This window comes from Pantherophis guttatus, chromosome 3, assembly GCF_059756535.1.
Source record: "Pantherophis guttatus breed Tessera chromosome 3, ASM5975653v1, whole genome shotgun sequence".
Taxonomy (NCBI): Eukaryota; Metazoa; Chordata; class Lepidosauria; order Squamata; family Colubridae; genus Pantherophis; species Pantherophis guttatus.
Window position 1 is genome coordinate 215008485 of NC_142065.1, and position 22497 is coordinate 215030981.

At 53.7% G+C, this 22497-nt stretch overlaps 1 protein-coding gene across 1 annotated transcript; it reads right to left on the bottom strand.

Moving 5' to 3' along the window:
- Positions 1 to 2703: 2703 nt before the first annotated feature.
- On the bottom strand, positions 2704 to 15947 carry LOC117666942 (cytochrome P450 11B, mitochondrial-like). The gene is made up of 9 exons (XM_034420025.3): positions 15660 to 15947; positions 10488 to 10643; positions 8965 to 9164; positions 7670 to 7873; positions 7129 to 7283; positions 5847 to 6013; positions 5057 to 5135; positions 3907 to 4098; positions 2704 to 3287 (listed from the first exon to the last, which is right to left on the bottom strand). The coding sequence occupies exons 1-9, from the start codon at positions 15896 to 15898 to the stop codon at positions 3174 to 3176; spliced, it is 1506 nt and encodes a 501-aa protein (XP_034275916.1). The 5' UTR covers positions 15899 to 15947; the 3' UTR covers positions 2704 to 3173.
- Between the last annotated feature and the right edge of the window lie 6550 nt (positions 15948 to 22497).

A 22497-nucleotide genomic window follows, 5' to 3' on the forward strand; every position in this document is an offset into this window, starting at 1 on the left:
TCAGAACGGGTGAGGCCAGGGACGCTTTGGCAGCTGGGCGTCTGGTGGCCCAGAGCACACTCGGTTCTTCAGGGGGACGTAACCTCTCGGGAGCAGGGAGCTGAACGGAGCACCTTCCCGCCATGCCTTGAAGGGGGAGACAATGCGGCTGCAGCTGCCTTGGAGAGCCCTGAGCTTGGACCACAGAGTTATTTTGTTCCCCTTCGAGGCTGGGGGGGTGGACAGAGCAGTGTTTGGCAGCCCCTTGTGCCAGACGCCTCATCGGGGGCCTGGTTCTCCGCTTCCTGCTGAAGCTGCTGTGCCCACAGTCGGCCTCTTGTTACCCGGAGCCTTCCTGCTGCTTCCCCCTTTGCCTGCCACCCCAGGGCTCTGCTGTCACTGTGTCTCAAGCCATGCTTCCCGCAGGCTGACAGGTTTCAGCGCTCACCCGCCTTCCTCTGGACCCACAAACACACACGCACACACACACAGGGCTGTCCTGCTTGCACAAGCCCTGGCCTGCAGCCTGCCTCCTCTCTCGCGGGGTCTTGGTTTGGCAGCTGGAGCTCTGCAGCCGTGGGGGTGGGCAATAGGCAGGAAAAGGGCTCTTGGCTGGCGTCTAAAGCTCCTTTCCCCTCCCCAAACATCCTTCACTGGGATGGGAGCTGACCAAGCCCATTCCCTTGCGGTCAGAAATGTGCAAGAACGGATGTTGCCCAACTTCAGGCCGTTTTTGCATTCCCTGCAGCTGGCATGTGTGGAGTGGGAGTGGGCTGACTCAGCCTTGCCAACCCCCTCCTCAGCTCCTGCTTCATCTCCTGAGTCTCCAAAAGAAGCCTCTTGCGTCCCTCCGGCCACCAAGTCGGCATGGTCAAAGAAGAGGCTAGTTTTCCCCAACAGTCTCCCCATCTTGGGAACATCTGGCTGCTCTCCAAAGGCCACTGCAGGTCTTGGAGGGGAGAGGAGACTGGAACCATAGAGTCACAGGGCCAGATGGGACCTGGCCCAACCCTTAGGCAAGCAGGAGGCTCTCAACCAGGGTCCTCCCCCCCACTCTTATCCCGCCATTCCTCCACCGCTTCCTGCAAGGGTGGGGAACCAGTGGCTCTTCCGCAGGGGCCCCCAGGGTCCCTCCCAGTGGTGGTGGCCCCCGGGACTGCGCAGAACTACAGGCAGCCTCCCAATTATTTTCCCTTTCAGACTGGGATAATGCCCACCCCTCCCCCTTCCCCAGGAAAGAGTCCCTTTGGGATTCAGGTGGATTTGGGGAAGGAAGGTCTCTTAACAGCAAATACAGGTAGCCCTCGACTTACAATCACAATGGAGTCCAAAATTTACGTTGCTAAGTGAGGCATTTAAGTGAATTTTGCCCCATTTTATGACCTTTCTTGCCACCGTTGTTAAGTGAATCACTCCAGTTGTCCAGTTGGTACCACGGTTGTTGAGTGAATCTGGCTTCCCAGTTGACTTTCCATGTCAGAAGGTTGTAAGAGGGGATCACGTATCACTCCAGGACACTGAAACCGTCATAAGTATGAGTCAGTTGCCAAGGGTCTGAATTTTGATCACGTGACCAAGGGGAGGCTGCAATGGCCGTAAGTGTGAAAACTGGTCGTAGGTCACTTTTTTCAGTGATGTAACTTTGAACGGTCACTAAATGAAGTGTTGTAAGTCAAGGACCACCTGCAAAGAGGTTTGTTTGTCTGCTGCCGGAGGTTGTTTTGGGACCAGCCTGCCCTTATCTGGAGTCGAAAGGGAGGCCGGAGAGCGGGGTTTGAGGGCCTTCCCTGGACCCCACTGAGAAGGGGGTCAAAGGGGAAGGGAGGCAAAGGGCTCCTTTCCTTCTCGGCCGCTTCCCGCTTGGCATTTGTGGTCACTTTTGCAACCAGAGCAAGTTCTTGCATGGAAGCCTTTGGCAGCCTGTCTGAGAAGTGGAACCTCTGCCCTCGGAAGGGAGTTTCTATTTCTACCGTGTTTCCCCCAAAATAAGACCCTGTCTTGTAATAAAACCCGATTGGGCTTATTATCTGGGGGGGGGTCTTATTTTCAGGGAAACAGGGTATTTGTATTTGTGTTCAATATTGAGAGAGAGAGAGAGAGAGATACAGACATACAACTGCAACGGTCGTAAGTGTGAAATACAGTCATAAGTTCCTTTTTTCAGTGGTGTTGTAACTTCGAATGGTCACTAAATGAACTGTTGTAAGTGCAGGACTCCCTGTACGACAATCTGTAGTTCTTTTGTTGTGTATTTATGTGAAGGAATCATGAAGTCCTAGAAATCTAGGACTGGAAGGGACCTTGGAGGTCGTCTAGTCTAACCCCAGATCAGGGCAGGCCTCCTCGAAGCATTTCAGGCCTGTGGCTCTTCAATCTTCGCTGGAAAACCTCCAGCAATGGACACACACACACACAACTCCAGGAGGCCACGAGTTGCATTTTTAATCCCTTGTTGAGAGAGATTTTCCAGGAAAGGGTACGTCAATCGTCTCCTGAGAATGAGGGAAGCATTTTTCTAAAGCTGGATCCCTCCCTGGACTGAACTGGGGTTGGGGGCAGGTGGGCCTTAGCTCCTCTGAGGTTACACCTGAGAGAAGCCTGTCAATCACAGAACATCTGCACCATGTATATTTATTTTTGCTCGATTCCCAACAGAAGGTCCTTCGATCCTTTGGGCCAGCTTGCATACATAAACTGAGAAAAAAACCCTCAGAAAAGTCAAACTAAAAAGCGGAGAGAAGATTTATTTATTCATTGATCCCATTTAGAAATCGCCCTTCTCCCTCACAGATTCTGGATGCTGCTTTGATGTTTGCAGGAGGCCTCCCTCTTCTGCCCCCCCCTCACTAATTGCAAATGGGGAGGGGCTTATTTTGCTGCCCCCCCAGGACAGCGTGGTGAGGGGAGGGCAGAATGAAGGAACTGGGAGAGGAAACTGAATCAATAAAGGGGAATCAGGGTTGACATGAGGGGTCCTTGGTGCTCTGAGCTTGATTTTCTTGCAGACGTCTCATGACCCATCTAGGTAACCTCATCAGGGTAGTAAGGAGTGTGGAGTTTGCTGTCAGGAGGCAGCTGTGTGAACTGGGAGCCCTCCTGGTCTTTGAGAATTGGGCCTGCCCCTCCTCCCCCCTCACCATCTGCAGAATGTAGGGCAGAGCTGGTGGGCAGGACGACCCCGCCTGGAGACCCCCCTAGTCAATGGGGCGGAAGGTGAGCCGAGGGGGTTTCTCCGGCTTCAGAATGAAGCTGTAGATGGTCCGGATGTCCTCCTTGGAGACGGTGTCAATCTTGAAGTTCTTCAAGATCTGAAAGAGCCCCACAATGGCCATGAGGAGAAGAGACCCCCAAGAAGGGCCCTTGGCCCATCGGGGCCCTTCCCTGCCACCCCCTGCGCACACCCAGCCCTTTGCATTCAATGGGCTCTACTCCCCATAATCCCCAAGTCGGCTCACTGGCCATCTAGCAAAGCATACGTCCTGGCCCCATTCTACAGGTAGTCCTCAACATATGACCACGGTCGCCCAACATTTCCGTTGCTAAGCAAGACAGTTGTTAAGTGAGTTTTGCTCCCTTTTACGACCTTTTTGCCACATTTGTGAAGTGAATCACCGCACTGGTGAAGTTAGTAACCCGGTCGTTAAGCGAATCTGGCTTCCCCATTGACTTTGCTTATCAGGTCACAAAAGGGGATCGCGTGACCCCCGGGACACGGTGACCATCATAATATGAGTCAGTAGCCAAGCATTTGAATTTTGATTAGGGGACCGTGAGGATGAGGTCGTAAGTGTGAAAAACGGTCCCACAGTCCCTTTTCTCAGGGCCGTAGTGACTTCGCGGGGTCACGAAAGGAAGTCGAGGACTACCCTAGGCGGAGCAGTCAGATGTCTGGGCGCCCCGCCTCCCCCTCCGCCCAGCGGGACTCACGTGCATGAGGAAGAGCGCCATTTCGGCCTCTGCCAGCCTCCGGCCGATGCACTGGCGTGAGCCGAAACCAAAAGCCAGCGCCTTGAAGCTGTTGTCCTCCTTGCCCAGCCAGCGGGAGGGTTTGTACTGCTCAGGCTCCGCGAAGACCGCCGGGCTCCGGCCCATGGAGTAGAGCCCCACCTGGCACAGAGTCTGGGGGCAGGAAAGGAGGCACTCCTGAGGGAGCAGCCGGTGGCCCTCCTGCCATGCAGCTCCCGGGGCTCTCCCGTTGCACCCCAACCTCCATCGGTCCCAAGCCCCCCGTGATTTTGGATCTTTAGAGCCAATTCTTCACCACCAGTCTACATCTCGTGACACTTACGACCACCATTGAGCCCAAAATGTCTCCATGGACGACTACAATTGAGCCCAAAATTTCTGTCGCCAAGCGAAACATTTGTTAAGTGAGTTTGGCCCCATTGTACAGCCTTTCTTGCCACAGTTGTTAAGCAGTCACGTGGTTGTTAAGTGAATCTGGACCTGGCTTGTCAGAAGGTCGCAAACAGGGATCATGTGACCCCAGGACACAGCAACCGTCATAGGTATGAGCCAGTTGCCAAGGGTCTGATGCTGCAACGGTCATAAAAAGGGGATTCCATGACCCCGGGACACTGTAACCGTCGCATCTATGAGTCAGTTCCCAAGCGTCTGAATCCTGATCACGTGACCCTGGGGATGAGGTCAAAAATGGCCCTAAGTCACTTTTTAAAGTGCTGCTGTAACTATGAATGGTTACTAAATGAGCTGTTGTAAGTCGAGGACTACTTGCAGCCACTGATGGTAACCAGAAGAGGGGAAAGGAAGAGCAGCCTGAAGAGGAGCCGGCCTCCCACAAGCGTCATCCATGAAAAGGCCATGGAGAGCCAAAAGACGGGGGGAGGGACGTGGGGGGGTCAGATGGGGTCTCCTGCTCCCTAGAAGTGGCTTTTACAGGCGTTTGAACCTCGGACCTTTGGCAGGCAAATCCTGGGCTCCAGTTGGCAGCCCTGAGTGAGCGAGAGGCTCTGCAGAATGGCAGGAATCTGTCAGGTCAAGCGAGGGATGTGTCAGCCCCCGCTTGGGGAGGGGGCAGCGAGGGGACACACAGGCCCTTTGGCCACCGAGCACTTACACCAGCCGGCACGCAATAGTTCTGGAGCACCACGTCTCGCAGAGGGTAGCGCTGGATGGTAATGCCCACAGGGTAGAGCCTGGAAGAGAAGAAGGGGGGGGAAAGGGTGGCCGTTGCTTCCCCTCAGCTCTCCCGCGTGGAGACGGTCGACGTCTCTTTTCCTGGTGGTTTCAAAGCTCCGATGATGGAGGTTGCGGTTAAAAGCAGCAGGCCAGAAACCAGGAGGCTGTGAATTCTAGTTCTGCCTTAGGCATGGAGACAGCTGGCTGACCTTGGGCAGCCCCCCTCTCTCACCCCCAGGAAAAAGAGACGAGCAACCCAATCCTGAAAAAACATTGGCCATATAGTTGAGGGGAGCCAAGGCTCAAAGCCACATCCAAAAGTGCTTCATACTTGGAGGAAGGTGGTCATTTCTCACCGTTAATTGTTCTTACTAGATTTTTATACGGCCACTATTTTATACTGTAAATAATTTAAGGTGGTGAAAGTATACAATATTCCTTCCTCCCCTTATTCTCCCCACAACAACCCTGTGAGGTGGGTTGGGCTGAAACAGAGTGACTACTAGCCCAAAGTCATTCAGCTGGCTTTAATGCCTAAAGGCAAGACTAGAACTCACCATCACCTGACGATGGGCTCAAATTCACCCAGTTGGCGCATGTGCCTAAGGCGGGACTAGAACTCAGAGTCTCCTGGTTTCTAGGCCACCACCTTAACCAGGGCTGCTCCCCATAGGCATTCAGAAACCCATGTTTCTGAACCCCAACCCCGCCCACTGCCCCCCCTTTACCTCAGCGTTTCCTTCAGGGCCCCCTTGAGCAGCGGCAACGCGTTCAGCACCTTGGAGAGCTCCTTGGATCCCTGCGCCTGGGCTTCCCTGATCTCCTCCCGGATGGCCGTCTGGACCTGGGGGTTGCGGGCCAGCTCAAAGAGGGTGAAGAGCAGGGGCATGGCTGTCTGCGGGGGAGACGGGGAGGGGGCCAGGAGGGGGTGGATGGATGGATGGATGGATGGATGGATGAGGCAAGGGAGAGGAGAGGAGGGCAGGGAAGGAGAGAGGAGAGGGAGAAATTGTTCAGAATCTCACGCAGGAACAACCAACCCCATACTGTCCTGTGGTGACCTGCCTTTCAACTTTTAAGCCAATGTTATTACCCTCAGCTGGAACCTGGTTTGGACCTGCCTCTCTCTGCCTGGATGAAACTGAACAAAATTAGGTGTGACACTGGAAGGAGTGCCGTTGCCCTCTCCTCAGTCGACGTGCAAGGATTCCACTTTTTGCAATTGTGGTGCTCGTATGCAAACTATTGAACGTATTGTGCAAGGTTGCCCACATCATGAACCCTCTGGTTCCCTAGAAGACCTGCACAAAGCAAGGCCAGAGGCGAGATCGCCTGGATAGCTGATCTGGACATCCAGTTATGAGGATGCCACTGCCAGAATCCCCATCTAGGTTTTGGATATGATTACTTGGGTTGTGGGCATGTGTTTACTTCTCTTCTGTCATGTTCTCATCATTCGCCAAATGAAGAAATAATCGCCCTCCTGGCTTTTCCTGAGGCCAATTGTCACTTCAGGGATGTTCCGTACCCTACAGAGCCACTCAGACAAGCAACCTTTCCGAAGACCTTTTGAACCCTTTTCCCGGTGCCTGGGGCATCTATGCCCAACTTCAGAAAGCAGCTCCTGGGGAACATGGCAACCTCTGCACTCTTGGCCAGCCTTTTTCTTGAGCTTGGTGGCTTAAGAACTTTCGGGGAGGCTGGCATTAGAAACCAGTTTAAAGACTGAATGGTTTTATTACAACCAGCAGAAGCTGCATCACAAATAATTGTTCTCAGCTGCGAGCAAAGTTGTGTTGCGAATCAGCCCAAGAATGGAGTGGAAGATCCCACACTAAAGATAAAAACTGGGGGAGCTCAGGCGGCTGTCCCCCTCCATTCCTAGAGATTCCCCACCCCCAGCACGGGCAGGCCAAGAGCTCAAGGGATAGCCTGTGTGTCTCATAGCTTCACCCGGCATCCTTGTGCTTCCTTAGGGATAACTGGTGCGTCTCCCAGAGGCACACTCACCGTGTCCACACCCCCAGCTGTTAACTCGGTGACGTTGGCCTTGATGGAGTCGAGAGGCAGCTCAGCCTGGACCAGCAACTCCGCCATGATGCCCGAATACTTGCGGGGTTTCCCCAGGCAGAACTCCTGATAGATGTTCTGGATGCATTTGTCAGCTGGAAGAGATGACCCAAGGAGGGGAATCACTGTGAGCAGCCCCCCCCCCGAGACCCAGGCCCTGCTCGATGTGGTTCCCACCACCCAGGACACGGGGACTCTGAGTGGAAGTGGGATGCCATGCAGAACAGGGGCTGGGCCCCAAAGCAGTTTACAGGAGGCAAGGGAGCGCAAGGGGGCCACATATCCCACTCGACAACCTCCCAGGCCAAGCTCCACATCTTCCCCAGCAAGGAGAAGTGCTGGACCTCCTGATACACCCTGAGCACTGGGGATGCTACCTAATTTGGGTCATGAAACATCTGCAAGAAAACCACCAAGCTCAGAGAGCACCAAGGACCCCTTCCAGGTTGGAAGTGAGCTGCCCGGCTCCTCCAAGGCTGACCATGGCTGAAGATGGTATCCCAGGCCTTCAGGTGCTCCTGCCAGAGCCGGTTGTTCGCCCAACGCATCACGCCTGGCGGGATGAAGAGCAGAGGCAGCGTGGTCTGCAGCATGGTCTCCACAGCGCTGATGAACTGCTGGGACTCGGGCTTGGGACTCTCCTCCAGAAGACCCAGGCGCTCCCCATACAAGGCGTAGCTGCTGGCTGTTGGGTGGAGGGTCACAAGGTCAACCAGCAGGGCCCAGCCAGAGAAAGAAGGGCAATCACCCCCATGCCCAGGGCTAGGATGCTTATTTGGGCCATGTTGACCCTTCTGGAACTCTCATGCAGTACAAGAGATCAGAATGATGCCCGATACCTGGACAGGTGTGTCACCGGCCAATTCACCCATCAGCCTTCTCCACTTTGATGTTCTCCAGATATGGCAGGCCTCAACTTCCACTTCACGCTCTTGAAATGGCTAATTAGCCTTGTAAATTAGGACCGGGGTTTAACTTAGTAACTGAGTTAATTGGTTTTTCTGGATTTGCACAATCCTCTGAAACTTTTAAAACCAGGAGTGTTCAACCTCGGCCACTTTTAAGACTTGTGGACTTTAACTCCCAGAATTCCCTAGGCAACTAAGCTGCCTGGCTGGCTGGGAATTCTAGGAGTTGAAGTCCACAGGTCTTATAAGTTGCCAAGATTGGACGCCCTCATCCTAAAGGAAAGGCAACATGGGGCGGACAGACAGACCCCTTTGGCAAAGGGAGGGACCCTTACATATGGAGCGCAATTGGCTGGGGTACTCTGGGAGTTGAAGTCCACATGTCTTAAAAGTTGCCACCATTGGACACACTTGCTCTAAACCAAGGTTTCCCTTATAAGACTGAGCCACTGTCTGAGTCACAAGGTTAAGACTAACCAGCTGGTTAGGTGAATGGAGCTGTAGGAGGTTTAACTGAATTGGTTAAGTAGCTTCAATGGCCCGATGTATAGAGATGATCCTGCAAAGTTTGGCCCTCAGTGGGTGGTGAGTGAAGTAGGAACCTCACAGTTCTTGCGACTGCCTGTTTCTCTACCAGTTTTGGGCCCTTCCCCTGCTGGAAGAGCCAGGGGCCCCTTGGGGTCCTTTTCCCGTCCCCTTCCAAGCAACGCATAGCCTGCCTAAGGAAGGAGGCCAGCCAGGCTTTCAGAGGAAGCCCCCAGAAGAAGACCTGCCAGACCTCAAAAGATGTACAGGGGTGGGGAGGGGAGCATGCGGAAGTGAGGGAGAGCATGCTGGGGTGGGGCCCTCTTGAAAGGCCTGCTGGTACCTTCCAGCGTGAAGCGGAAGAGATCGTGGTAAAGGTCAACGGTCAGGGAGCCTCGGGTGTTCTTCCTGACCTGCCGGTGCATGAAAGCCACAAAGTCCTCAGCCACCGTGTTGAGGAAGGGCAGGAACTTCCGGGTGCCGGCAGGGCTGATCACTTCCTTGTTGAGGATGAGCCGGTCGGAGCGCCACTCTTCCCCGTTCCTGCAAAAGAAGGTCACCCCCACAGGTGAGGCCTGGCCAGGGAGTGTGACCTGCGGCTCCCAGCTTTCCTCAATGGAAGACCTCCGTGCCCCTGTCCATTGCAGGAGCCCCCCTTGTCTCTGCCTAATAGCCCTCCCCAATCCAGACCCTTCCCCCTTTCCACTCAAGCCCCTTCAGACCCCTCCCTCCATGAATCATCCATCCATGTCATCATTACTGCAAGAAGTAGGAGAACAAACCCATCAGGACAAGATTCGGCCGTCCCTCTGCATTTCAAAGACAAAGGCCGTAATTCTGAAGACAGCAAAGCCCACATTTTGGACAGAGAGGACCTCTGCTTTGAAAGAGGGTCCAAGAGGCCATCTATCTCCAAACTGAGCAGCAGATCAACAGATCTGTCAACAGAGGGGGAGGGATATGACCTCATCTGTCTCCAATCTACAACACGGTCCTTTCAGCAGTTCCAAGAAGGCTCCACACCCATTTGCACCACTCAGGTGACCCTCAGGGGACAGGTAAACCCCCAAGTGGCCTCAACAGCCCTCTAAAAGGAGGCCAATGGCCAGCGGTCTGCAAGGCGTATCAATCCTTCCGTCCCCCACCATCCAGTCAGAGCTGAAGAAGCTTCTTGGGTGAGAAGTGAAACGTCTTCAAAGAAAAACCAGTTGCCTCTTGAAAAAGCACCTTGGGGACAGCCGTGACCTGGATGGTGGAGAATCGCCACAGACATTATTCCCAGAAAGTTGCTGCCCCCACATATGGGAAGACCTTTTCAGCCCAAGGTCCACTTTCCATGAAGGAAGGGGAGTTTCAGGATGGTGAAGGAAGCTGGGCCTTGGGCTGAAAAAGTCTTCCCGTATCTGGGGACAGCAACCTTCCTCAGGTAAAGAAGACCTTCTACCAGGACATGCCCGTAACAAAAGAGAGGCCCCTTGTGCTTCTGGATCAGGGGTTCGTTATGCCACCATCTGTGCCCCGTATTTTGGGACAAAGGGCAGGTGGCCCAGTGCTGAAACGCTTCTGTCTGTAGTTGTGGGTTCTCCGTCTCCTTCTAGAGACCCCCACAAAGGAGGTTGAGCTCTGCCCAGATAAGACTTCCATAAGCCATCGGCTGCTCATTTGGATAGTTTCCTGGAAACAGCTGGAGCAGGACTGCCCAGGTTCAAAGCAGGAGGTGCACCTTCCTTTCCCAACCTGCTGTGCTCTGCCAGGGCTTCTGGCCGGCACAGCAGCTGTCCTGGCGGCCGGAGAGGGTCATAGAGGCCTCAGTTTGGGAGAAGGCGCCCTGCAGTGACATCATCTGAATGCCGGGCCCTAACTTACAATAGGAAGACGCCGCATTTGTGGTTCCTCAGGGTGCGGTGGGCCAGCCACGAATCGATGCCCATCCGGCGTGGAAAAATCCCCTCTGTCTGGAAGAGCTGGGCGGCATCTTGTGGTAGGAAGACATTGACGCTGTCATGGCTGCCCACCGTCTCCCTGCCAAAGCAACAGAATCCGGTCTTGGAGAGAACGGCCCACCTGCTCTGCGCTTCTGGGATCAGAGCAGAGAACCTGAAAGGAGGGGGGAGGGGGAGAGAAAGAAAGAAAGAGAGAGAGAGAGAGAGAGAGAGAGAGAGAAAGAAAGAAAGAAAGAAAGAAAAAGAAAGAAAGAAAGAAAGAAAGAAGAAAGAAAGAAAGAAAGAAAGAAAAAGAAAGAAAGAAAGAAAGAAAGAAAGAAAGAAAGAAAGAAAGAAAGAAAGAAAGAAAGAAAGAGCGAGCAGACTGGCAAGATTCTGCTATTACAGCCAAATTCAATTTAAGTAGTTGAGTAGCCTGGTCTATGTAATAATATAGACTACAACAAACCACTTAACCACACACACACACACACACACACACACACACACACACACACACCCCATGCCTACTGCATCAGTGTTGCCTTGAGTGCCTTCTGCAAAGCTAAAGGGCCAGGGGCATTCCAGAGCAACGGAGGGAAGAAAAGGACCAGGGGTGACATGATAGCATCTTTCAATATTTGAGGGGCTGCCCCAAAGAAGAGGGGGTCAAGCTATTCTCCAAAGCCCCTGAGGGCAGGACAAGAAGCAATGGGTGGAAACTAACCAAGGAGAGAAGCAACCAGGAATTAAGGAGAAACTTCCTCACAGTGAGGACAATTAACCAGCGGAACAGCTTGCCACCAGAAGTTGTGGGTGCTCCAACACTGAGGGTCTTTAAGAAGAGACTGGAGTGGATAGCCATTTGTCTGGAATGGCATAGAATCTCCTGTTTGAGCAGGGGGTTGGACTGGATGACCTCCAAGGTCCCTTCCAACTCTGTGATCCAGAAGAAAAACCACAATTCCCCGGTCCAGTTTGACAACTGGACCAAGAGGAACTCAGTCTGACCGGAGTCTAAGCTTGTTCTGTTCATTCAGACGGCCAGATCCCAGAAGGCGAGGGCTCCACAGCTCCTCCAAGCCTGAGGTGGGGATGGTACACCCCAGTGGGTCACCCCTCTTCCAGCAACGGGATATGGAGACGACCCAGCAGGGCAGAGGCTGAGGCTTGCTGGACCCTCCCTCCATCCCTCCACTCCTACTGACTGAGGTGGAGAAACACTGGTCCCGAGGGTGAATTGGGGGGGGGGCTTCCGTGGAGTGATGCAGCAGAGAAGGCCACGCCAAGGCTCACGGCCCTGCGGGGACTCTCCCCACTCATGACCCCCAGGGTGAAGACCATGGGGTGGGGACATCTCAAGCCAGCCAGCTGAGCTGCTTTACCAACCTAGGAGAAGAGCTGGAGACCCACAGCCTCGGTGTTACACTATTCTGCCCCAAGGCCAGACAGCAGAGGGAACACTAGAATATGGAACAACTGAGTTGAAAGAGACCTTGGAGGTCATTTAGTCCAACCCCCTGACTGAATAAGAGACCCTCCACCATTCCAGCCCATGGGTTGTCCAGTCTCTTCTTTAAAATCTCTATTGAGTTCCCACAACTTCTGGTGGCAAGCTGTTCCACCTGTTAATTGAGCTCCCTGTCAGGAAGTTTCTCCTTAATTCCAGGTTGCTTCTCTCCTTGATAATTAATTAATTCCCTCTGTTGCTTCTTCTCCTGCCCTCAGGCGCTTTGGAGAAGAGGTTGACCCTCTCCTCTTCTTTGGGGCAGCCCCTCAGATGCTGGAATTCTGCTATCGTGCCACCCCTGGTCCTTCTTTTCATTAAATTAGACATGCCCACTTCCTGCAACTGTTTTTCATACGTTCATACGAAAACCTATGATGTTTCCACAGCCTCCAATCCCCTAATCCTCTTTCTTGCTCTTCTCTGCCCCTTGCTGGCTGGGGAATTCTGGGAGTCAAAGTCCCCCCATCTTCAGGGTGCCAAGGCTGAGAAAACCCGGGTCACTCAAACTCTCTTCCTCCGTTCTGCTCTTTGAGACCCATCCAGGCCTTCATCTCCCATCAAACGGCTTTTCCTGGAGCCTCTCTTAGAACCAGCTCTTTCTTTATTCTTCTTCACATGTTCACAGAATCTGTGTCTGTTTTTTTTTTTATTATTATTATTTATTTTGTGTACCCTCAGCAAGTTCCTCAGGATGCTTGCAAGGCATTGAAAAACCTGTCCTGCCTAACTTGTCCTATCCAGCCCACTTTTCCCCCCCCTCAACCCCCAGACCCAAATCAGGAAACGTCCGTGAATAGGTTGCTTTGCACTGATGGATGTCTCTCTCCTTTGAACCCCGAGCTACAAATATTCTCCTTTATTGCTATTCAGGGGTGTCCATTCTCACTCAAGAATCCTCTCGGTCTTTGTACAGCTAGTCCTCAACTTACAACAGTTCATTTAGCGACCGCTCTAAGTTACAACAGTACTTATGGGAAAAAGTGACTTATGACCATTTTTACACTTAGAAACGTTGCAGGTCCCGGGATCAAAATTCAGCCCCTTGGCAATGGACTCGGATTTATGATGGTCGCAGCGTCCCGGGGGGTCACGTGATCCCCTATTGTGGCCTTTGACAAGCACAGTCCATGGGGAAGCCAGATTCATTTAACAACCGTGTGACTAACTTAATGACAGCAGTGATTCACTCATCAACCGTGGCAACGAAGGTTGCAAAATGGATCAAAGCTCTCTGAACAAATGTCCCACTTAGCAACAGAAATGTTGGGCCCAATTACAGTCATAAGTCGAGGACTACCTGAACATCTGAGGAAACCTCTTCACCGCCTCCCTCCTGAAGTGTCTGCCTTGCAAAGGCCCCTTTCACCCATCTCCCTCCTGGGGAGGGATTCTGCTCCCCCCCCCTTTATGAGAAGGATGCGGTCAGCGCCTGGCAGGTGGAGGACATACGCGGGCAAGAATTCCCAAATCCTGGCTCTGCCGGGAAGCTGGGCCAGGTGCCTTCACCCACTCTCCTGCTACCACACCCGACAGACAGTCCTCAACTTACGACCACAATTGAGTCCAACCTTTCCGTCCCTAAGCGAAACATTTGTTCCGTGAGTTTGGCCCCGTTTTGTGACCTTTCTTGCCACGTTTCTTAAGCGAATGGCTGCCGTTGATAAGTTTGTCACACGGTTGTTAAGCGAATCTGGCTTCCCCCGCTTGACTTTGCTTGCCGGAAGGTCGCAAAAAGGGATGGGAGAATAACAGAGTTGGAAAGGGACTTCGGAGGTCTTCTAGTCCAACCCCCTACACAAGCCTGACCCCGGGGACACTGCAACGTTCAGAAGTATATGTGCCAATTGCCACAGGTCCCAATTTTGATCACGTGACCGAGGGGATTCTGAAACAGCCGTGGGGGGGGGGGGGGAGGTCCTAAGTCACTTTTTTCAAGGCCTTGGTCACTCTGAATGGTCCCTAAACAACCTGTTGTAAGTCAAGGACTACCTGTACGGGGAAGGGGGGCAGGTCTCCCCTAGCCAGCCCAAACGCAATGTGAGATGCATATATTTAAAGTTTGGGAGGAAAGAAGAGGAGGTGGAGCCCCTCGCCCTACGTTTCCCTCCCCATCTGAGTCCAGGCGCCTCCAGGCCTCGGGGCCACTTCTCCCTTTTCTGCCAGAGAGCCTAGACTGGAGAAGAAGCCAGGCAGAGGCTCTTCTGAATCCAAAGGATTGTGCCAGGTCTTTCCCAACATCTCTGGATCAGATCAGTAGACCTGAACCCTGCCTTGGTCTCAAGCATCTCTCCCCAGAGAGCAAGAGCCCTTCGACTTATGGACCACTTCACAGTGCCTCACAGCCCTCGCGAAGCGGTTTGCAGAGCCAGCCAATCAAACTTTTGGCCGTGGGCAGAGGTAGACTGCAATTCTGCATTCCCACCACTGCACCACCAGGGCCCTTCCTTCCTTCCTTCCTTCCTTCCTTCCCTCCCTCCCTCCCTCCCTCCCTCCCTCCCTCCCTCCCTCCTTCCTTCCTTCCTTCCTTCCTTCCTTCCTTCCTTCCTTCCTAGCACTAGAACTTAGACTTATATACTGCTTCACAGTGCTTCACAGCCCTCTCTGAGCAATTTACGGAGTCAGCCTCTTGCCCCCAACAATCTGGGTCCTCATTTTACCCACCTCGGAAGGACGGAAGGCTGAGTCAACCTTGAGCCTGGTGAGATTCAAACTGCCAAATTGCAGGCAGCCGGCAGTCAGCAGAAGGAACCTGCAGTCCTGCACTCTAACCACTGCGCCACGGTAAAGATAATGGCAACCTCCCCACCCATCCTCCTCAACCCTCTGGACTGATGTCCTAAACCAAGACCAAATACTTCAGGCAGGTCGCTTGATGGCTTAGAGATGTCCCCTGTATCTGGGGAGGGTTTCCTGAAGAGGGAGGTCATTCTGAGGAAGGGCTTTGGGGGTTTTGTGTGAAATAACACGTAACAATCCTAACAGTGAAGAAGACTAGTCTGGGATCTGACTTTCTCTCTAATAAAGGAAAATCTTTGTAGCTCAGGGTTGAAATGGGTGAAGGGTTTCTTGGGGGCACTTTCAGCTTGGTGGTTTTCTTGCAGACGTTTCATGACCCAGCTAAGTAACATCATCAGTGCTAGAAAGGAGGGGGTTTTCATCTTCTACTGATGATGTTACCTCGTTTGGGTCATGAAATGTCTGCAAGAAAAAAAACCCCAACCTCAGAGAGCACCAAGGACTGACTCTTTCTTTCTTTCTTTCTTTCTTTCTTTCTTTCTTTCTTTCTTTCTTTCTTTCTTTCTTTCTTTCTCTCCCTTTCTCCCTTTCTCTCCCTCTCTCTCCCTCTTTCTCTCTCTCTCTTTCTCTTTCCCTCTCTCTCTCCCTGCCTCCCTCTCCCTTTCTCTCCCTCTCTCTCTCTCTCTCTCTCTCTCTCTCACACACACACACACACACACACACACAATTACACATGCACACTGACTCAGGGTTAGTGAGTAGAGGACCTTCCTTCCAAGCCCCCTCAGGTGACCCAGCCAATCCCACCCACTCCTTAAAGCCCGGAGTGGGATCCATCTGCCCCTCCCTCTAGGGGGAGGAGAGGCTCACCTGTAGATGGGTCCCAGGTTCTGGAAGTTCCTGTCCATGACGTGATGGAGGTTTTGGAAAGCGTTGGTCCTCCAGAACTGGAAGAGGTTGAGCCAGGCATTGTGCCCGTTGCGTGGGATGGCCTCAAAAGGCTGCACCTTGGGGGGGCTCAGCTTAGCCACCATAGCGGGGGCCAGGGAGAGGGCCCGAGAAAGGCCCGGGGGGGCAGAGCGGGGGCTCAGCCGGCTGCATGCCCCCATCTCCTGCTCTTGGTTGGGGTCCCCTGCCGGCCCTCTGGACTCTCTCGGAAAGGCAGCAAGCCAGGGCCCTTTTATGCAAGTGGACCTCCCCCCACCGCCCAAGGACAGCTGTCCCAGCAGGGAGGGGGGGAGCCAGGCGTGGTCTGCCCAGATACTTTTCCTGCTGCTGCTGCTGCTTCATCTCACCTGCCCCTCCTAAGACAGGAAGAGGGTGGGGGCTCTGAGGCCAAGAAACATGTTGAAGGGGAACATGTTCCCTTCAACATGTCCCCTTCAACATGTCTCCACAGACATGTCGAAGGAGAAGAATTAACAAGAGCTAAAAGAACCTCAGAAGAACCACAGAAAATCCACCAAAGAATTGCAGGAGATCAGCTGAAGAACTGCAGGGTCTGAATAGCAGAGCCAGGATCACCGCTAAAGAATTTCCACATTTATTCCCAAGGACAAGAGCTCTGAATCTAAACTGGGGGCTCCCAAACTCTACAAAATTACATGGGCTTCCCTGCTGCTCTGTGCCCTCAATCTGCTTGGGATCCAGAAGAAATCTCCTCATTTTATAGGCAAAGTATTCAAGAGATAATCTTCCCTTCAAGTACAAACAGCCAAACCTTCACTTATTTCTTTCCGAGTTTGAGGAATTGGGGAGGAGAAGGGGTTGTTACCAAGTACCTGGAGAAAGAGAGGGCCTCTCTTCTCCTTTTGCCTGAATTTGGCCAGGAGCTAAAATAGTGAAAGTAGGAACACCGGGGGGGGGGGGCTTGGTGCTCTCTGAGCCGAGTTGTTTTCTTGCAGACATTTCATGACCCAAATGAGGCAACATCATCGGAGCTAGGTAATGTCACCAGCTAGCACTGATGATGTTACCTTGTTGGATCCTGAAACGTCTGCAAGAAAACAACCTAGCTCAGAGTGCATCCAGGACCCCTCATTTCAACCCTGAGCTACAAAGATTCTCCTGTATTTGTTCAAAGGCCACCCTTGGGGCTCTCTTCTCACTCTGCAGGACCCACAGATCTCAAGCCACAGCAGAGGGCCAGAAGACACAACAACACACACACACACATTGCACAAGGATTGGCTTGAGCCCCAGCATTCCTTTGGGGATCAGGGGTTTTAAAGCAGGGGTGCCCAACCCTTGGGCCGTGGGCTGGCACAGGGCTGGGGCATGCCAGAAACTGGTCCACGCAAATAAGCAAAGCCCCACCCGCGGGATGCAGGCAAGGCCCCTCCGGTCAGCGGAGAAAGATTTCTCCACAGAACCGGTCCCAGTTCTGGTGCCCAAAAGATGAGGGCTGCTGTTTTAAACCGATGTTCCTGAACCTTGGCAGCTTGAGGATGTGTGGACCAACTCCCAGAATCCTGGCTGGGGAATCCTGGGAGTTGAAGTCCACATATCTTCAAGTTGCCAAGGTGGAGAAAGCTTGTTTCCAAGAAAGGTTGTTTCTGAGTGACGCCTGCCAGCTTCAAAGGACCGTAAAGGTGCACCTTGAGGAAAAGGTAGGAGAGGGACCGGCACAAATTTGGCAGGGAGGTACCATGGGCCGATGGCCACCTGCGGTTCAGGGGGCTGCACCCTCCGGCCATGAGTGAGGGTGGCAGAGGCCCTGGGGCCCCACAGCGTCCAGGAGGCGAAGGCTTGGCAACTGTCCCCAGAGCTCCAAAGGACGTGGGCGGAGGAAGCCCTTTTGCCTCTGAACTTCTCCCTCCGCTAAAAATACCACAAGGGCCAGGAGGGCAAGGCTGGGCAGTGGCAGGGAGGGGAGGGGGGATTCTTGGAAGAGGGAGGCGGTGGGTCCCTTTGAAGCAGTGCCTGAGCCTGGGGGGAGGGGAGGGGCTTCCCGTGAAGAGTTTAAGGCCAACAGACCACAGGAGGAAAGGAGTTTGCAGCCACCCTCTCCTGCCTTTCCCTGCTCCCCCCCCCCCGGACCCCCAGGATGGAACACCTGTTTTCTTTTTCTTTCTTGGGGAGTCTGAGACAGAGGAGGGGGGTCACCTCCCCCAGCAGACACCCCCTCTCCCACCCCCAAATTCAGAGCAGAAATTGAGCACTGGGCAAATTTCAGAAATTGAACGGAGAGGAGGCAGCCCTTTTATTTAAAAGTAATCCTCGACTTACAACCATTCGTTTAATGACCACTTGAAGTTACAACAGTGCTAGAAAAGTGTTTTATGACTGTTTTGCAGACTTAGGACCATTGCAGCCTCCCCAGGGTCACGTGATCCAAAGTTAGATGCTTGGCAACTGGCATGGACTTACGACGGTCGCAGCGTCCTGGGGTCACGTGATCCCCTTTTGTGACCTTCTGACAAGCCAGGTCAATGGGGAAGCCGGATTCATTTAACGACCGTGTGACTCAACTGCAGGGATTCACTTAACAATTGTGGCGAGAAAGGTCATAAAATGAAGAAAAACACACTTACCAAATGTCTCCCTTAGCAACAGAAATTTGGGGCTCAATTGTGCTTGTAAGTCGAGGATTACCTGTATTTATTTGTAAAATCTAATTGTGGCCCAGCCCTCGGAGGCCCACTGCGTCCTCTTCACAAGCCTTAACAACCGTCCAGTGAGGGAAGCCTCTGCCATCAGCCGTACCTTGCAATTCGGGGAGAGTCCCCCTCCTCAGCCATCAGGAGCATTTATGGCCAGGCTGCATGGCTTTGGGGCCAGGGCCAACTCCATGCTAGCCATTGGTGGCCCAGCAGGAGGCCTGCTTACAGCGGGGGGGGATGGGACAGAACCGTTTGGATGCTCTCTGGGGAAGCCAGGCTGGTGGGGGGTGGGGCTGCAGCCTGTGCCACCCTTGAGCTTTGGGAACGTCATGGCCTTGTCCGGGTGGGAGCCGAAGACGCCAGAGGAGCCGGTGACAGATGGAGCCCCCGATAAGGAGGTTGAAAATAGCCTCTGCGGGTGATGGATGGGTCGGAAAAGCCTTGGAAAGGGGCCCCGTGGTTGACGTGCTGAAACCTCAGCTCCTCTCGCTCCGTTTACAAAAACATTTGCAAGCCCTGGAAATGGCCGAGAGAAATAAAAAGGACCAATCATGATTCTGGGCCGTCCAGATTCACCTTCAGGGTAACGGCTGTTTTGAAAAACGTCTGCAGCAGCTCAGTGACAGGACGCCAAAGGAAGGCCGTGGATTTCCTCTGGACCCACTGCGTCCTCTTCTTCTCCTCTTCTTCTCTTCTTCTTTTCTCTTCTCTTCTCTTCTCTTCTCTTCTCTTCTCTTCTCTTCTCTTCTCTTCTCTTCTCTTCTCTTCTCTTCCCTTCCCTTCCCTTCCCTTCCCTTCCCTTCCAATTTCTTTTCTATTTCTATTTCTATTTCTATTTCTATTTTAACCTACTCCTACTCCTATTCTATTCTACTCTACTCTATCCTACTCCTACTCTACTCTGCATTCTATTCTATCCTACTCCTACCCTACTCTATCTTACTCCTATTCTACTATACTCTATCCTACTCCTACTCTACTATACCCTACTCTATTCTGCATTCTATTCTATCCTACTCCTACTCTACTCATCCTACTCCTACTCTACTCTACTCTATCCTACTCTACTTTACTCTACTCGAGGTGCCTTGCAAAACCAGCCGAACTCTTTATTTCTCTTGGCTTTTTACTTTTCTTTTTTCCAAACTGCTCATTTCCACCCCTTCCTTTGGTTTAAGGACACCATCAGGAGGTACTAATACTTCACATACTTGGGGTGCTAATAATGTCAAGAGGTACTAATGCTCAAGTATTATATATTAGTATAATATGAATAAATATATGAACGTATTAACTATAATTGACATGGTCCAACTTGAGGTTGGACCAAATCCATTTCCTGGATTTGCAAAATATACCAAAAAGCTGCTGTGCCAGATGACACTAAGCCACAAAACCAAGTTTAACCCCAGCTAAACCAGACTTTTATGCAAATGCAGTGACCAGCTTTGGAGGGGGCCTGTTTGGGGTGTTGCATGATCCAGCTATGGGCAGGCTGCCAGGAAGCCATCCCTGGGAGGTGAGGAGGTTCCCTCCTCCCCCCCTCTCTCTCTCACCCACATACACACACAGACAGAGAGGGACAGGGGCAGGGAGAGAGGGAGAGAGAGGAAGCTCCACCATTGAGAGGAGTGGGCCAGCCCCTGGCATTTTGGTGCTCTTTGCCAGCTCTTGCCCTCCCACTGTGCCACCTCGCAAGGGTCCAAGACTCCAAGCCTCATAAAGGAGCCTCTGAGACCTGCAGTGCATCCTGGGAGGCGGCCAGGTGAGGGCGCAGCTTTGCCAAAACACAAAAGCTTTTGCTTTTAAGATTTGCAACTTGGAAAAAGTGTTTCTGAAGCTGGTATGAGAAGAAAGAGCCATGAGATTAACTGTCCAGATATGGCTTCCCTTCTGCCATTCAGCCCCCCATGCTCAGACTCCCCATGGCTCCCGCCACTGACCTGCCTGCCTGCCAGATGAATTGGGACTCAAGTGCCCATGATTCCCAGCCAGTATGGCTGAAGGACCAGGTTGGAGAAGAGGACTGCCCAGGGGGGATGCCTGCATGCACATGCCTGGCCCTTTTTTTCCCCCTGGACTCCCCAAGAAAGTTTGTCCATATAGAGCCGAGGTGGCGCAGTGGTTAGAGTGCAGTACTGCAGCTTCTTCAGCTGACTGCTAGTTCAGCGGATCAGATCTCACCGCTCAAGGTTGACTCAGCCTTCCATCCTTCTGAGGTGGGCAAAATGAGGACCCAGATTGTTGGGGGCAATATGCTATTTAGTATACTGTCTTTGGTGTAAGTCGCCCAGAGTCCTCGGAGAGTGGGCAGCATAGAAATATGAGTAATAATAATAATAATTCTTTTGGTTGGGTTTTGTTGCATTTTTATTGTTGCTTCAAATGTTTCATCTGCAGCCTTTAAAACATGCATTTGATGCTGTATGTGTGGCCAGCTTCTCCCTCCCCCCTCTCTGCTAGAGGTTTCAGCACCCCAGGTGTCACTCAGGGCAGCCTGACAGGCCAAGTCAGAGTGACGGAGGCTGATTGACCACGTATTGACCGGCCTGTTTAAACTCTTTTTAAAACCCCTATCGGTGCGCTGGCGTGATGGCCAGAGTGGCTCCCTTTGGGGCGCTCCCACGGCAGAAGAGTTCCTCAGCTGCGGAACAGCCTCTGCGCTGCATCAGAGCCGGGAGACTGACGGCAGCGGCTCCTCCGGAATTAAGGCCGCCGATGGGAAAGGACCCGCCGGCGCGGCTCGGGCTCAGCTTCCCGGCTCAGCCGCAGCGCCCGAAAGCCAGGACCTTGGCGCGCTGCTCCACCTAGCGGCCCGTCCGGGAATGGCGGCCCCGCAGCAATGACCTTGAAGGGGCGCCGCCCGCTTCTTCCGTGGGAGAAAAGTCCGCTTACGAACGGAGCGGGAGGGGGGCAGTGAAGGCACCGAGAATTCGCCGGGGCAGCCCAGGGGAGGAAACTCTGCCCAGGGGAGGAATCTTCCCACGCCGCTTGTCCCCACGAGGAGCAGAGCCCACCAAACCCCCCACCCTGCTGGCGCCCCCCCCCTCCAGGAATCGGCCAGCCCGACCTCCCGCTCCTTCCCTGCAAGTCTGGGCGGGCGGGGCTGAAGGGGGAGGATTCCGCCACAGGTGCGCCGGGTGGTCTCGGCCCCGCAGCCGCCGCCCCGCCAGAGAACCAAGGCGCCTGGGTGAAGGCGGGGGGAGCCGATTCGCCGGAGCGCGCCGGGCCCTTCGGAAGGCAGCCGCGCGGGGGTCCTGGGATCGGTGGTTCCTCCCGCCCTGCCTGGGCTGCCGGAGCCGCCCGCTTTTCTTCCACGAACCCCTGGGCTGCAAGATCTCACCTTGATCGGCGAACTAATCTGGGGAGAGCGGGTGACTCCCCGGGGCCCTCCCCGAGGCGGGGCAGACGCAGGCGGACCCCCGGAGGAAGGAGGGATTCCACCCCCTGCTCAGGAAATGCCGAAATCGCCCCAGAAGGCTCCTGCGGAGGTAGAGAAAGACCCTCAGCATCGCCCTCGAGCCTGGCTGTGCACGATGGGGAATGCTTCCGGGGGGGGGCACGTGGAAAGCTGCGTTGGAGAATCCCGCCTCCTCCCTCTGTGCTCTCCGGCGGTGGGGGGGGGGAGGACAGGAGCGCCCCTTTGCAGACCCCCGCTCGGAACCGCTGACGAAAGCAGCAAGCGGGACGCGCTTCGGGCTCTTTGGGCGTTTCTCTCGCTGTTTCCTGGCAGGTAAAGGCTACCGGTCTTTCCTGGCCGCGGTCGAAAGCAACGGCAGAGGAACCTGTTCGTGTCACTTCCGAGGCCGGAACCCTTCTATTACAGCCCGGCCAAGGGGGGGAAAGTGGAAGCCTTTCCTTCCAAGGAGGAGGGGGGGCTTGGGCTCCCTTCTTTAAAGTATTGTTTGCTGGTATTTGTAGTGGGGGGGGGCTGAGCACGTGACATCCCCGTCCGCATCTCTGCTCGCTACACACACCCATCGCAGCCAAAGGAATCCGTCCCATCTTCTCTCCCGCGCTCTCTTCCCCGTCTCTGCGGTGCAACTGTCCTGTAGGGGCAGCGGAGGGCGGCGGGGGCGGGAAGAGCCCGGCCCGCCCCCGCTGCG